We start from the raw sequence: 17,064 nt of genomic DNA, 5'->3' as shown, positions 1-17,064 counted from the left end.
GCCAATGTTGAACGGACTAATTGACCTGACCTCGACAGGTGGTAATTGAGGAACCATTTCCAGTAAAGCCTGGGAACTGCCAATAATGTTCTTAAACTATACATAATATATGACCAAAGTGGACTAGGTGGAGCATCATATATACGGAATATAAGAAGGTCTGGACATTTTTTGTGTCACTATAGACCACTAAACTAAAATGCCCTCTACTGTTCCTTCCAGAAAGTCACTGAAAAAGTAAACTGGCTCTCCGAATATAAGCTTCTCCCCGATCTTTATGCACCATTCAGGTTTCATACTGAACACTGTAATTGTTACTATGACCATCTCACTACGGTAAATAGAGTCCACCAAAATGATGGAAATGCATGAATCTGAGTTGGTCAACCAAGAACCTCATTATCTTGTTAATGGTATCCTTGTTTCACTAGACCGCCAGGGCTGACATCAGATAAAATAGCACCAGTGCTTGTTACTGGGCTACAAAGTCCCATCCGTTGTCTCTCCAGTAGTAAGACCTACATGGGAGTTGTGGCTTACAACATACTTTCCATTGAAAGAAGTATTTGAGGCAGCCATATTGGTGACTATTCCAATGTTCAACTCGCCATTCACTGGAAACTAGTGACGGAACTGATCCGAGAGCCACAAAGTGCCAAATACTTCAGTCTCATCAGTATCTGGTAGGGTCCGCTTTCATGAAGGTTGGTTAGGCCCACAAACCACTTTTATTATGTATAGAGGATGGGTTCCTCAGGACCACAACGGATAACATGACACTGGAGAACATGGATAGAAGTCTATTTGCTGTCACTTGTAATTTGAGTAAAACTCTCAACAAACACCTTTAGAAGTTACTTGTTTGGAAGTAGCTAGAGACTGTGAGCCTCGGCACAACCTCTGTAACCCAATCTATGAGTTGAAACCAACTTGACATATGGGACTGTCTAATGCCCCTCTTTTTTTTGTTGCAAAAATTGTGCTACTTTACCCAAAAATTGATGAAGAGACCCAAAATGGAAAAAAAATTACAAAAATAAATAAGTTATCCTTTTTTTTTTTTTGCCCTCAGCTTCACCCTAATGAAACATCTCACAACGTATGTGAGTTCAGCCCATGGAATGTTTGAGTTCTACACGAGAGCCACTTGTTGTGTCTTCGCTTTCCCCTTAGAAGCCCTTGATATGGCAGTAGGCTTCCAGGCTAGAGAACAATATGTAGAGAAACCACAAGCCTAAGAAAAGAATGGCAGTGAGTGTCTTGGAGAGTCGAGACCCTCCAAGCTCCCCTCCTATATGGGGTCTACGACGGTATAAGAGGACACCGATATTGATGAATGCAAAAATGGTGAAGAGTGTGACCGAAAAGGCTAATGACCCCGCATTCACCACAAAGTCTTTTCCTTGGATGGCCCAGTAAATTGCAGCTACAGACCAGGCCACTCCAATGCCCAAGAAGACATTCACTGCGTTGCTGCCCGTCACATTGCCGATGCAGGCATCTGCATACTGGTCCTGTGTTGCAGCCACCTTACTTGCAAATGTATCTGCAAAAGATAGCAAAATTAGAATGACGGAGCTCTGCATTAACCCCTAATATACCACTACTAATTCTGTGGATAATGTATTCCTTACCAGGGATAGATGTCCCAAGTGCCACAAACACCACAGCTGTGACTGAGTCCTTCAGTCCTACGGTGCAGCCGAAATGTGAGGCGAGGTCACCAATGACCGCAGTGAGAAACCCAACAATGCAGATGCAGACAAAGAAGCAGGCCCACCCATTCCAGTATTCTGTAGGGGGCACAAAGGCGAACAGAACTTTCCAGAAGACTGTCAGGAAGTGCATGACGTAATCAAAACAGGAAGGCAGTCTTTCGTCTCTTCCATCATCTTCCTCCTCTTCATCACCTAGGAAATGAAAGGGAGACGTGTTGTCAGCCAGGACCATTATAGACCATATACACAGACTTCTTAAATCAAACTAAGAAATAAGATCCAAGTTCAGTCTTCGTATGCCTGAATCTTCTCATCATGAAAACCTGGGGTAGTGTGGATATTGTCTAGTCTGGTAACCCTTTTTGAATACTGCCTGGCTATCCTATGGACAGGTGTACAGTAGGTAGTCTATGTGTGGTCTAAACTCTTCCTCACCAGACTAAGGCTGACTTCATATCCCTGTTTTATAGATGTCATAAACGTAAATCATGTAAGGAAGCTAAGGGTGGAAGGAGATTTAAAGCCCATCTGTCAGCAGATTTGTCCCTATGACACTGGCTGACCTGTTGCATGTGCGCTTGGCAGCTGAAGGCATCTGTGTTGGTCCCATGTTCATATGTGTCCGCATTGCTGAGAAAAATGATGTTTTACTACAGGGAGTGCAGAATTATTAGGCAAGTTGTATTTTTGAGGATTAATTTTATTATTGAACAACAACCATGTTCTCAATGAACCCAAAAAACTCATTAATATCAAAGCTTAATATTTTTGGAAGTAGTTTTTAGTTTGTTTTTAGTTTTAGCTATTTTAGGGGGATATCTGTGTGTGCAGGTGACTATTACTGTGCATAATTATTAGGCAACTTAACAAAAAACAAATATATACCCATTTCAATTATTTATTTTTACCAGTGAAACCAATATAACATCTCAACATTCACAAATAAACATTTCTGACATTCAAAAACAAAACAAAAACAAATCAGTGACCAATATAGCCACCTTTCTTTGCAAGGACACTCAAAAGCCTGCCATCCATGGATTCTGTCAGTGTTTTGATCTGTTCACCATCAACATTGCGTGCAGCAGCAACCACAGCCTCCCAGACACTGTTCAGAGAGGTGTACTGTTTTCCCTCCTTGTAAATCTCACATTTGATGATGGACCACAGGTTCTCAATGGGGTTCAGATCAGGTGAACAAGGAGGCCATGTCATTAGATTTTCTTCTTTTATACCCTTTCTTGCCAGCCACGTTGTGGAGTACTTGGACGCGTGTGATGGAGCATTGTCCTGCATGAAAATCATGTTTTTCTTACCTTGCAGACTTCTTCCTGTACCACTGCTTGAAGAAGGTGTCTTCCAGAAACTGGCAGTAGGACTGGGAGTTGAGCTTGACTCCATCCTCAACCCAAAAAGGCCCCACAAGCTCATCTTTGATGATACCAGCCCAAACCAGTACTCCACCTCCACCTTGCTGGCGTCTGAGTCGGACTGGAGCTCTCTGCCCTTTACCAATCCAGCCATCTGGCCCATCAAGACTCACTCTCATTTCATCAGTCCATAAAACCTTAGAAAAATCAGTCTTGAGATATTTCTTGGCCCAGTCTTGACGTTTCAGCTTGTGTGTCTTGTTCAGTGGTGGTCGTCTTTCAGCCTTTCTTACCTTGGCCATGTCTCTGAGTATTGCACACCTTGTGCTTTTGGGCACTCCAGTGATGTTGCAGCTCTGAAATATGGCCAAACTGGTGGCAAGTGGCATCTTGGCAGCTGCACGCTTGACTTTTCTCAGTTCATGGGCAGTTATTTTGCGCCTTGGTTTTTCCACACGCTTCTTGCGACCCTGTTGACTATTTTGAATGAAATGCTTGATTGTTCGATGATCACGCTTCAGAAGCTTTGCAATTTTAAGAGTGCTGCATCCCTCTGCAAGATATCTCACTATTTTTGACTTTTCTGAGCCTGTCAAGTCCTTCTTTTGACCCATTTTGCCAAAGGAAAGGAAGTTGCCTAATAATTATGCACACCTGATATAGGGTGTTGATGTCATTAGACCACACCCCTTCTCATTACAGAGATGCACATCACCTAATATGCTTAATTGGTAGTAGGCTTTCGAGCCTATACAGCTTGGAGTAAGACAACATGCATAAAGAGGATGATGTGGTCAAAATACTCATTTGTAAAAGTCCAGCAATGCAGATAGCGAGCTTATACTAAGACGGGGTATTAATTGTCCCTTATGAAGCTACTATTGGACGAAGAGAGAGTATTATTTGAAAAAACCTCCAAGAAATTGAAGGAACAAATAGATACGGCTCTTAAACTGAAGGAAGACCCTGACTTTTCCAGAAGGGAGGCATCCTTACAATCAGCTGTTGTGAGGTTCCAATCACTCATAAAGGAACGCAAGCACAAGCAATTTGTGCGAGATTTAGGCGACTTTAGAGAAAATCGGGCATATACTGCTACACAGAATCAGCCGTCCGAATCTGAAATCTCGTCTTCAGACGTGGACACTTCTGACACTGACTCTCGACCTAAACCACGATACGCACCCTCGAATCGCGGTCGTTCCGACCCCAGACGACAGGGTGGTCGGCGATGGTCAGGACAAGGCAGCCATCGAGGCAGGAGCGGAAGCTATCGGGGTTATGGGCATCAACACCCTCCCCCCGAATACCAGCCGCCCCCTCCCCCTGGCCCCTCTTAAAACGCTCCATCCCAGCAGCCGCCAGCTCTCGCTGCTTGTGCCTCTTCCTCATCCTCTTCCTCTTTTTTAGAGAAAGAAGGGTTCCCTTATTCACTTCGGAAAAATCGTTGAATAAAGAACCTGCAGATGACCTCCAAATCATTAATCTCTCTGCCCGTATACTTCGTGCTGAGGAGATGGGGGTCCTCAGGCGGGGACTGTCATTCGTACCCACCACGGACTTCAGTACCTTTGCCTGGATTAAGGACCTCCATCTCTTCTGCAGAAGGTTAAAATGGCACAAGTTCTTTAAGAACTCTAACAAGGACACGTGCCGAAGATTGGGCTTGGAAGAGACTGACTATGAAGGTCTGCAGGACCTTGTGGATCTCAACAGTGAGCACAATAGCATCCCGGGCACAGGCCCGTTCACTAAGCTACGGCCCAAAAGCAGTAGAATGCCGCCTCCATCGAGTTCAGAACATATTGACATCTTCCTCCAGCTGGTCACACGAGATCTTGACCAGCTGGGATATGTGAGACCCAGGTCCTTCAATCTCTCAGTGGCAGAGATGGAGGCACTTAGGTCACTGGAGAGGGATAGCACGATCGTGATTAAGCCATCAGACAAGGGTGGCAATCTTGTCATCCTTGACTCCGCATTATATAAAAATATGTGCCTGGACCTCCTTAAAGACAGGGAGGGGTATGAGGTACTGCAGAACAATCCTACTGCTCTGTACTTGAGTAAACTCAAAAACATCTTGATCACGGGTCTACAGAAAAAGGTCATTAGCACCACTGAATACACATTTTTACTACCAGTGAAACCCTTGGTCGCTACATTCTATGGCCTACCCAAAGTACACAAGGGTACCTCCCCTTTAAAAGGACGTCCTATTGTGTCAGGCGTCAACTGCCTGACACAAAATAGTGGCATTTATCTGGACCAGATTCTGAGGGAGTTCGTCGTGTCCCTCCCCGCATACACGAGGGACACGATGGACTTCCTCAATAAAATTAATACCTTGAATCTGGATCCAGCGTGCATCCTCGGCAGTATAGACGTCGAGGCTCTGTATAGCTCTATACCACATGAGCATGGGGTAAGGGCGGTGGATCACTATCTCAAAACCAGAGGGACCCACTGTTCTCTGCATAATGCTTTCATCCGTGAACTCTTGACGTTCACTCTTAACCACAATTACTTTCTGTTCAATGCACGGTTTTACCACCAGCTCAGGGGGACGGCGATGGGCAGTCCCTGTGCTCCGTCATACGCCAACCTCTTCCTGGGCTGGTGGGAGGACACGCATGTTTTCCCGGACCACATCGTCTGGTGGGCTGACTACATCCAATTTTGGACCAGGTTTATAGACGATGTGTTTATAGTCTGGAAGGGTGATCCCGTCAGCTTCAAACGATTTGTCACGGACCTTAATGCTAATACTGTGGGTCTTAAATTCACATGTGAATGGGATTATGAATCCATTTCCTTCCTAGATGTAAGGGTCACTAAGGTGGGTGAAAACCTTTCAACAAATATCTATCGTAAGAGCACGGCCACCAACTCCCTTCTCCATTGGAGCAGCTATCACCCCGCCCCTCTCAGACGAGGTATACCCAAGGGGCAATACTTAAGAGTGAGGAGAAATTGCTCTAATGACTCCTCCTTTTTTCAGGAGGCCGGGAAGCTTCAAGGAAGATTTTTGGCAAGGGGGTATCCGAAGGGCATTCTTCGGGAGGCTTTTCAGAAAGCATCCACTAGACCACGGACTGAACTCCTGGTACCTAGAAGACGTACCTCTGATGATCCTCAACCGGCACGTATCATTGCCAATTTCGATGCCGCCAACCGTGAAACCAGAGAAATCCTACAGAAATACTGGCCGATCCTACAAATGGATGCTGATATTTCAGATATCATAAGCAAATATCCATCGGTCTCCTATAGGCGAGGTAGGAGCCTTAGGGACCGTCTGGTTCACAGCCATTTTTCACCACCTAAGAAGGCTGACTCTTGGCTTAACCGGAAACCCATCGGTATATTTAAATGCGGTCGGTGTAAGGCATGCCAGTATATCCGAACCACTAAGTCAGTCACCTGTTCGGTCACTGGTCAAACGTTCCAGGTCCGGGACTTTGTCAATTGCCTATCCAGTGGGCTGGTGTACCTCTGCCAGTGCCCATGCCCTATGGATTACGTTGGCAAGACGATACGTGAGTTTAGGAGAAGAATCCTAGAACACGTAAATGACGTCATCAAAAAAGAGCCCACACCCGTGGCTACTCATGTAAATGACTGTCATGGTAGTGATCCCTCTTGTCTCCGCTTCACGGTCCTCGAACTGATATCCCCCTCTCCTAGAGGTGGTGATTTGGACAGACGTATCCTACAGAAGGAGAGCGAGTGGATTTACAGATTTCGCTCCCAATCACCCCGAGGACTTAATGAGCGGTTGACTTTTTCGTGCTTTCTATAACTCCTCATTCTCTCTTTTTACCCTATGACATGAATGGTGACCTCCATTCTGTCATGAACTTCCCCTTGCTTCGCTGCTCTGGCCTTGTTAGCGGGGTCTCCCTTATCAGGTGGTCATCCCCCCTGCAATTCCGACCTCAGTAATATCTCTAATTCCCTGGCGTTTAGCCTGGGTACGCAAAGTACCCGAACGTTACATTTAATGGGATGTCATTTTACAGTGACATACCCCTTATGGGGCTTCCCTGTTATCCTTAAGGGAGCTCTATATATATATCTTTTTGTACTTCAGTAGTTTTATACATGTACAGTAACAGCTCTGTGTGTATCTATTGTGGCACGGAATTCCTCATGCCCCACCCTATATATGTCCCCGAATTCTGCCCATCACCTCCAACCTTTGTGGCCTGGCCCAACCGGACCACTGATTATCCCCAATCATGTAAGTGTACTGTATGACCTTTCATACATGTTTAGTCTCCATACACCAGGACAGCCTCGTATCCGGCGCATCATCATCTGACAGGTATCAGCGGTAGTGTGCGTGTCAAGCTGACACGCACACACCGCACTTCCGGTTTGATGGTGAATACCTGTACGTCACTTCCGGTATGCGGTCCACGCTGACACGCATACCGGCATGCGGGCCAGAACACACATACCGGCCGATCACTAACAATGTATGATAGCATTGGGCACTTCCATTCACACATGTTAAGTCTCCCTACACCAATACAGCCTTTATTCCGGCGCATCATCATTAGATATCCATCAGCGGTAGTATGCGTGTCAAGCTGACACGCACACACCGCACTTCCGGTTTGATGGTGACTACATGTACGTCACTTCCGGTATGCGGTCCTATGCTGACACGCATGCCGGCGTGCGGGCCAAGCACACATGCTGTCCGATTACTAACAACTTGGGACAGCATGGGGCACCTCCATCTTTCGCCGACTATGTACACAATTTCACTAATGAGCACGCCTCCCCTGGGCATGCCCCTCTTCTTTGGCCACACCTAATTAATTAGCTATCCACCTGGGTATGGGCATTAGTGAGCTTAAAAGGGAGGGCTAAACTGAGGATCACCACCTCAGACCCATCATTCCACACCACTGACCACACCATGTAAGTAGCTGACATTTGTCTTTTTACTATCTGCAATATATGTTTAGCCCTGAGTGTATGTTGAGGTACATACAATATATATTTTTTAGGTATCCTCTGGGTGGTTAGCCCGGCATCCTGGGTGACAAAAAACTGGGGCACGTATACCATTCGTGCTGCACTTCAGCCAGTTATATATGCTCTTATCTATGAGCCTCCCCAGGAACGACCTAGTGCAATATCTTATTGCCTACCTCAGGTATCTATGTACATTCAACACTCAGCATTATGGCATCTATCGTTTGTTATCCTACCTGAACTAACCTGGGTCCTAATTGTCTACTTATTTTCTCAGTGTGCATGTTGGTAGTCGAGTTCACTCACCACGCTGCCTAAACGTATGTAAACTGCCATTAAGGCAATTGTTTCATTATTGTGGGTCTGCAGTGTCATAAAGGATTGTTTATTCCTGTTATATATGCACACACGCATCACTGAACTGGGGCGGCCATAACCATTGGCAATGGTCCCGTTATCTTTTGCATACCTACTACACGTAACCCCCTGATGAACCCTCCGTATGGGTGAAACGCGTCGGGGTTTGTAGGTTATCTATACTTATCTTAATATACCTATACCTAATTGTGCGTTTTGTTTGTATATTTTATCTTCTAGGTGTGCCCTGTACCTCCTGGTTATGCCACGAGGGCAGTATACAGTGGACACCTTTGCAACTAATCCTTTTTTTCTGTGCTTGTTTTCCATGTTAGACACCACTTATATCGTCCCACTCCACCACTCACCTCACCAGGGATAGTTAGGAGTTGGAGTGTAGGTACGGGGACAGGGCGCCCCCACCATCAGGAGACGTCCCTGGGCAGAGGACCAGATTAGGGAATCAGTACTAGGGATAACCTTCCCCGGCCTTCCGCCGTGTATACCTGTATCTTAGGTATTCATTTTTTGGCCTCTACATGGATCATTCGCATAGAACTGTTTTGTCTGTGTATATGTAAATTCTGAAATTACCTATTAAATTTAGTTACTTAATGAATAAACAGGGTACTTCTGCTGGACAAAATACTCATTTGCCTAATAATTCTGCACGTAGTGTATATGCAAATGAGCTTCTAGGAGCAACGGGGGCGTTACCATTACACCTAGAGGTTCTGTGCTGCGTCCTCTGCCCTTTGATTGACAGGGCTAGGCAGTCATCACACCTGGACCTGTCAGATAAAGTGCAGAGGGCACGGCATTTGCAGAGAGTGCAGAGCCTCTAGGTGTAACGGCAACACCCCCGTTGCCTATAGGGGCTCTTTTAAGTTCTTTGTATGTTTCTTTTTCTGGCGGGTGCAATTAGTTTGTTAGATTGTAGAGACATTGTATATGTTATCGTGCTTTGTTTGGACCCTAATGATATGAGGACATGAGTTTTGGAGACTTCTGGTACTTGGTTGCTACTATCTCCATATTTAGGGTAACACCTCTTCCTGGCAGTCGTGGATTGGTTTATTTAGGTCACGTGGTGTGGGCCTCCTGTGACGTATATTCTCTGCCAGGTCTCTATTGAAATCCTCATTTCGTTCATAAAATAGGAATTTAGGATTAATTATTTTATTATTGAGCTCGATATAATTAATCTGGATGGGTGGTTTTATTTTTAGCTAAGAGAGTGTGTAGTGATGTGTACTGCTAGAACTGAAGAAATACGTTAGGAATTAATGATAGGTTAATACGATGTAATATATTCGGGAAGGAACGCTTTTTAATGTATATAGATGTTAATATAAGGATGTAGTAACCCAGAATAGGGTACTTGCAAATTGTTTCTTGTTGTATAATGTTTTGATGTATTGTATAACCGAGTATAGCTCTGTATGGGTCAGTCAGGGTTAACAATCCTGAATATGCCCTTGTAGGAAGCTAGGTGATGGACTTGGGTCCACCCCTAGCTCTCTCTACTGTTAGCTGAGGAAGTGAGAGGAGCTACATGTGCTTACTCCTTAGAGCTTTGCATCAGGAAAGCCATCTCTACTTCATGGTACTCCAGAGAAACAGAGAAAGAAAGAACTAGAAGATCCAGAATCTGCATGGCCGAGCACTGGAGTCAGTCAGTAAGGTATTTGCTGTTTAAGGCTGAGAGAGACTTTACTGTTGTGAGAGGAACATTACTAAGACACCCTTCACACTTATCACAATCCCACTGAACAGATGGCAAGAAAGATTGTGCTGAAATATCACATTAGAGAAATATGCACTCATATGTCATTACACTCTGGAGTGCTACTTGGCAATATGTCAGTATTACAGCCCTGGCATAGAAATATTGGCTTCGATATCGATATCCAAGATATTCATTGTTGATCGCAATTGTGTAGGGATCCCTCTACATTACATTAAAGGAGATGTCCCACAAAATATATTCTGCAGTTTTTGAATCTGAGTAAGTTTGTAATTGCATGTAATTAAAAATTTTGTATAGTCACTGAGATATTCAATAAAATGTATCTGTATAGCGCCACCTGCTGTTTGCTTTGTTTCTCATTTCTTTGTCCACCTCGCTGAGGTGGACGCATGTGCTCAGTAGTGATGTTGCGAACATAAAATTTTCCGTTCGCGAACGGCAAACGCGACTTTCTGCAAATGTTCGCGAACGTGCGAACCGGGCGAACCGCAATAGATATCAATAGGAAGGCGAATTTGAAAACCCACAGGGACTCTTTGTGGCCACAATAGTGATGGAAAAGTTGTTTCAAGGGGACTAACACCTGGACTGTGGCATGCCGGAGGGGGATCCATGGCAAAACTCCCATGGAAAATTACGTAGTTGACGCAGAGTGTGGTAAGTTGAAATCGCAATGCGATTTATAGAACTTGAATTAATCGCATTGCGATTTCAACTTTATCAAATCCGACAGTACATTCTAGCATGGTGTCATTCCCATGGTGATGGGGATTCTCCATGAGCACGGAAGTCGGCAGAAGTTCTGTTGAAATCGCAATGCGATTTATAGAACTTGAATTAATCGCATTGCGATTTCAACTTAGAGCTTCTGCCGCCTTCCGTGCTCATGGAGCGTCCCCATCACCATGGGAACGACTCCATGCTAGAATGTACTGTCGAATTTGAGAAAGTTGTAATCGCAATGCGAATAATATAACCTGTATTAATCGCATTGCGATTACAACTTTGTGACACTGCAGCTTCAGAATTAATCTAAGATGGATGCTGTCCTTGCTTTTTGATAGGCGGTGGGAGGGCCTGGGAGGGAGGGTCTGCTGCTGATTGGCTGGAATGTGTCTGCTGACTGTGAGGAACAGGGTCAAAGTTTGCTCAATGATGACGTATAGGAGGCGGACCGAACATCGCATATGTTCGCCCGCAGTGGCGAACGCGAACAAGCTATGTTCGCCGGGAACTATTCGCCAGCGAATAGTTCGGGACATCTCTAGTGCTCAGTTCCGTCCTTCAGCTGCTTTCTGAGCTGTGATAAGAAGAGAGGTGCAGCAGAAAGGACACTACCCCTGTGCTGCAGCAAAAGGACATGTCCCCTGGGCTGCCAGCTTGAAATAAATCTAGCAGAGCAATTAAGGAGATCTCTGGATCCATGTGAGGTACAGGCAGGCACGGACTGGCCCACTAGGGAGGCAGGGGATTCCTGGGTAGGCCCCCAGTCTTCTGCGCTCAGAGATAAGACGGAGGAGTAATTATTTCTCTTGTTTCTCAGGAGAGATAATTATTGTAGCCACTAGGTGGCAGTATCGCACAGTGATGCAGTCTCCTACCAGTGTACATTGTACAGGAGGCCCCGCAGTATCTACTAGAGTTCTGGGGCTGCTGGCTGTGAAGGAGGAGAGAACATGTCTGGCCATCCTCCTGCCCTCCCTGCTGTCAGAAAACTGTGGCTGCTGGAGAGAAGGACCCCTCTGCGGTGCTGGGCTGATTTCACAGATATGTGACAGTAGTGAGCTGACAGATGTGTGCTGCTCTCTGCAGAGTTCAGAGTTGCATTGGGGGGGACTCTGCCCTAGGTCCCCCCAATGCCTCTGCTTTAGGTGCACCCCCATTAGTACCACAGCTCAAGATGCCCCCCAATGCCCCCACTCTAAAATGCACCCCTAATATTGCCTCTTTTCCAGTTGCCCCCCTAATACCTCTGCTCCAAGATCTCCACTATTACCCTGCCTCATGGCGGCAGTGATGATATTCCGTATTTATAGGCATCACTGCCACCATGTAAAGAGATACTGGTGGTGGAGTAGTGGAGGATTTAAAGGGGTTGTGCAGGTTTTCAAGTTATCCTCTCCACACCATAGGGCATAACTATATGATTAGTGGGGTCCAATTCTGCAACTCCCACTGATCCCAGGAACGGGTCCTGTTCCCCCTTTTTTATGGTGTGACAGGCTACACATATGCCCTGCTGCTCCATTTATTCTCATTGGGACCACTGGAAAAAGCCAGCGCTGTGCTCTGCCATCTCCAGCGACCCCATAGAGAATGGATGGAGAGGCAGGGCATATGCTCGACCTTAATTGTTTTTATATTTTAACCCCTCAAGCAACATTTTAGTAAGCATTCTGTATTAAGAATGCTATTATTTTCCCTTATAACCATGTGATAAGGGAAAATAATACAGTAAATAGACTTTTATCAATTTACTAACATCATCTCCTAGCAACCATGCGTGAAAATCGTATAGCTTTTGCACTTGCTTGCGGACGCTTGCGATTTTCACGCACCCCCATTCATTTCAATGGGGCCTGCGTTGCGTGAAAAACGCAGAATATAGAATATGCTGCGATTTTCAGGCTACGCACAAGTGATGCGTGAAAATCACCGCTCATCTGCACAACCCCATTGAAGTGAATAGGTCCGGATTCAGTGCGGGTGCAATGCGTTCACCTCACGCATTGCACCCGCGCAGAATTCTTGCCCGTGTGAAAGGGGCCTATAGGGAAAGTCTGGAAGTGCGCATAGGCCAACACCTTTACCTATAGTGTGCAAGCATGGCCACTGCTGCTGGATTACATAGTGGTAATAACCACGTGCTGTGTATAATGTGATGGAAAAGAGTCAATATGGACAATCACAATACATTAGTAAGTGCCTTGTATTAACTTTCTCTACATGATAAATGCCAATTGCTGATGTGAGACAATCCCTTTAAATGTGCTACACTTAATAGGGTAAGGCATACATGTCTTGGTGTGTGCATTGCTTGTTTCCTATGTGTGATTGGTGTGTGCTATATATGTTCTATGTATCAGTGGTGTATGTGCAGCATGTGAGCCATGTATAAGTGTCTTGTGTCCCACATCTGTCCAATGAGTGATTGGTGTGCGCTGCATGTGTCACATGTATGTTGTTTCTGCATTTCGCTGTCCGCCATCATACTTCATCTTTAATATTTCTGTTATCACTGTAAGGCCTCTTTCCCACTGGCGTGTGCGCCCCGTGGTCGTGCTGCAGCCCACAAAATGCGGGCCGCAATGCACCAGCACAGTCTGTGGGCAGCCGCAGCGGATCGCGGACCCATTCAAGTGAATGGGTCTGCATCCGTGATGCGGAATGCCCACGGAACGGCACCCGTGCATTGCGGATCCGCAAATGTGGTTCGCAATACGGCAACGGGGCGAACACGTCCGTGGGAGAGAGGCCTAAGGGCTCATGAACACGACCGTTGGATGTTTTGCAGTTTTTAAATTGCGGAACCGCAAAACATGGATACCGGGTGTGTGCATTCCACATTATGTGGAACAGAGCAGCCGGCCTCTAATAGAACCGTCCTATCCTTGTCTGTAATGTGGACAATAATAGGACATGTTCTATCATTTTGCGTAACGGCCATGCAGACATACAGACACGGAATGCGCACGGAGTAATCTTATTTTTTTTTTGCGGCACCATTGAAGTGAAGTGAATGGTACAGACATGGAAAAAAAATGTTCAGGAGCCCTAAGGTGGGCCCCCAGAATCAGTTACACTGGTGGGCCCTCAGTACCCCAGTCCGACACTGGGTACAGGGCTGGTTCTAGCGTTGACATGTCCTATACGATTCATTTTTTCTGAAAGGAAAAGTAAAGATTACTAAGGAAACTAAGATTGGAGGTGACCATCAAACAGACTACACACCGGCGGGCTGTACACAGGTCTCCCAGGGCCCTGCAGAACAAACTGGGCCCCCTGCCCCATCCAGTTTTCCAGTACTCACGCATCAGTCATTCGAGATTTCTGATCAATTTACCTTTTTTTAATTAAGCAAACAAAATTTTTATTAAAAAGAATTGTGATAAAAAAGACAATCTCAATGGATTCACACCAGACAACTGGCATAAACACATGGATAAATCTCCTGCTTCCCTTTCATTACAAAGGTGTCTGTCTGCAGCCACCACTAGGGGGAGCTCAGCATATAGGAATTTATGCAGGTAAAATTGACTGAAATGGAAGCTGCAATCATCTGTTTGTACTGAGCTCCCCCTTGTGGTGGCTGCATGAAAGTGCAGTATTTTCATATCAGGCAGAGAAGGAGTTTAGCGCTGGGCCCCACCCCCCACCTAGTAGCAATCACATGTTCTGCTTTCATAGAAGGTATGCAGGACCACCACCCAACTCTAAGCTGAGGGGGTCATGGCTGTTATTCAGAACCCTTCAGCTTCCACCAGCTGCTCTCAGCTATAGGGCTCATTCACATGACCGTATGAATGAGTCCGCATCCATTCTGCAATTTTGCTGAACAGGTGCGGACCCATTCATTTTAATGGGGCCGGAAAAGAAGCAGACAGCACACTGTGTGCTGTCCGCATCCGTAGCTCCTTTCCACGGCCCCGCAAAAAATATAGAGCGTGTCCTATACTTGTCCGCAATTGCGGACAAGAATAGGCATTTTCTATGATGGTGGCTGTCATGTGCGGTCCGAAAGTTGCAGAATGCACACGGGCCGTAATCTATGTTTTGCAGATCCGCAAAACTCTACGGTCGTGTGAATGCGCCCTTACTCTGCCCTCACCTATGAATATCATGCAACTCACCTGCACTGACGGTGATGGCTTCCATGAACTGCTCCCGCCAGGAATGGGTGCCAATCACCAGTGCCAAGTTTGTCTTCTTTATAAGTTTGTCCACTGTGCTCTGTAAGGAGAAAGGAAGATTTGGAATAAAGCCGAATCTTCATCAAATTTGAAGAGACCTTCCGCTTTTTTTTTTTGTGCGCAAACTTCCTAATAAGAGGCTACGATATAAAGACGATATAACGCCCCCTCCTAACGCAACCAACCACCCATGTTCTAATCGGCCGTTTGTGAACATATGTATGCCAGTGCAGTAAATAGGAGAAAACATCGGAAAACGTTCATTATTATTACAGATGAGCAAATTCCTCCAAATTCGTTTTGGTCCCGATTCAGTGGAGTCGGCCATCGGATTTGCTTTGGTTCAATTAAATGTAGTCTGACACTGGTTACAGGGCTGGTTCTAGCGTTGTTACATAGAGATTGACATGTCCTATGCGATGTACGATAAATGTAATCCAAATATAAAGTGCCCCCAATTTTACTAAAGTCATGTATGACACACTTTTCAAGCTCTTTACTGCTAAGACAGCCTTAATAATGTCAAAGTGACAGTGACATATAGAACTGGATGGTAGCCACCGGTAACGCACAGCCTGTTTAACCCTTTGAAGGGCTTGTCCCACGAAAAATATTCTACATTTTTCAAACCATTGCCTAGATCTATGATACTTTTGTAATTGCATGTAATCAAAAATTTTGTAAAGCCACTGAGTTATTCAATAATATGTTTGCTATTTTCCTTATTTCTCTGTCCACCTCACTGAGGCGGTCGCACATGCTCAGTTCTGTCCTTCAACTGCCACCAGCCAAATCTTCTCTTAGAAGCCACTTACTAATATATTGTGATTCTCCATATTGCTTCCTTTCCTTCACATTATCCACTGCTCGTTTCCATGGTTACAACCACCCTTCAACCCATCAGTGGTGGTCATGCTTGCACACTATTGGAAAAAGCGCCAGCCTCTTTAGTGGCTGCCACCGTGGATGCGCGCATAGGCTGGTGCTTTTTCCTATAATGTGCAAGAATGGCCACCACTGCTGGATTTTAGGGTGGCCGTAACCATGGAAACGAGCAGTGTATAATGTGATGGAAAAATGAATCCAGCCAGCAAAGGAGGCAATATGGACAATCACAATACATTAGTAAGTGCCTGGTATTAACTTCCTCTACATAATAAAGGACATTTGCTGAAGTGAGACAACCCCTTTAAGTGATTTTTTAAAATTAGTAAATGGTCCAAATATTATCCCTTGATGGTGGCAGATGCCGCCTTCTCATCTGTAAAACACTATTTTGAATGGTTCTCCCTAAAAGAAATGCAAAAGCTTCGAATTTGCTGAAAGCCAAAGCTTTTGAGAAGTTCGGAATAAAATCTGGTTTATTCCAAATCATCTCTAATTATATTACAATGCTTGCTAATTAGGCTCTGTCCACATGACATGTGTAACATATACAATAAAACAGGGATGCCCAACCTGCGGCCCTCCAGCTGTTGCAAAACTACAACACCCAGCATGCCTGGACAGCCTACAGCTATCAGCCTACAGCAGGGCATGATGGGAGTTGTAGTTTTACAACAGCTGGAGGGCTGCAGGTTGAGCATCCCTTCGTTAAACCATATGCCTCTAGTGGGTGTCATACGGTGGTGTCCATCACCCATAGGGTCCCACTGTGAGAAAAGGTAGGTGCTGGACATGGATATGTTTAGTGTGTACGTCTGGAGCTTTCGCAGTCTACCTACTAAACATACATCAAACATAGTGTATGTGATGTGAACATTTGAACCTTGAGATCCCCCAACCTTCCTCCCCTTTTTCTTGACTCTCCATTTGATAAGTGCTAGGAAATTGGTGGCCCATGACAAAGCGTCATGCCTTCTTTTTTTTCCTCCCTGTTGAATTAGTCAGCTAAGCGCATCGAGGCCCGAAGGGTAAGACTGCGTGTACACAAGACTATACATCATCATCATCATCATAGCCCTATTGTG

At 45.4% G+C, this 17,064-nt stretch overlaps 1 protein-coding gene across 2 annotated transcripts in view; it reads right to left on the bottom strand.

Annotated features, from left to right (window-relative positions):
- Window positions 1-1,169: 1,169 nt before the first annotated feature.
- The window catches only part of SLC8A2 (solute carrier family 8 member A2), a 129,601-nt gene continuing 113,706 nt past the window's right edge, over window positions 1,170-17,064 (bottom strand). For both annotated transcript variants that reach the window (XM_044306554.1, XM_044306555.1), the window contains 3 exons: window positions 15,035-15,134; window positions 1,635-1,910; window positions 1,170-1,546 (listed from right to left, as the gene is read on the bottom strand). In XM_044306554.1, the coding sequence (XP_044162489.1) occupies window positions 1,170-1,546; window positions 1,635-1,910; window positions 15,035-15,134 (753 nt within the window). The remainder of the gene's footprint in view (window positions 1,547-1,634; window positions 1,911-15,034; window positions 15,135-17,064) is intronic.

Source organism: Bufo gargarizans, chromosome 9 (assembly GCF_014858855.1).
Source record: "Bufo gargarizans isolate SCDJY-AF-19 chromosome 9, ASM1485885v1, whole genome shotgun sequence".
Taxonomy (NCBI): Eukaryota; Metazoa; Chordata; class Amphibia; order Anura; family Bufonidae; genus Bufo; species Bufo gargarizans.
This window is presented reverse-complemented; position numbering and strand designations above follow the sequence as displayed.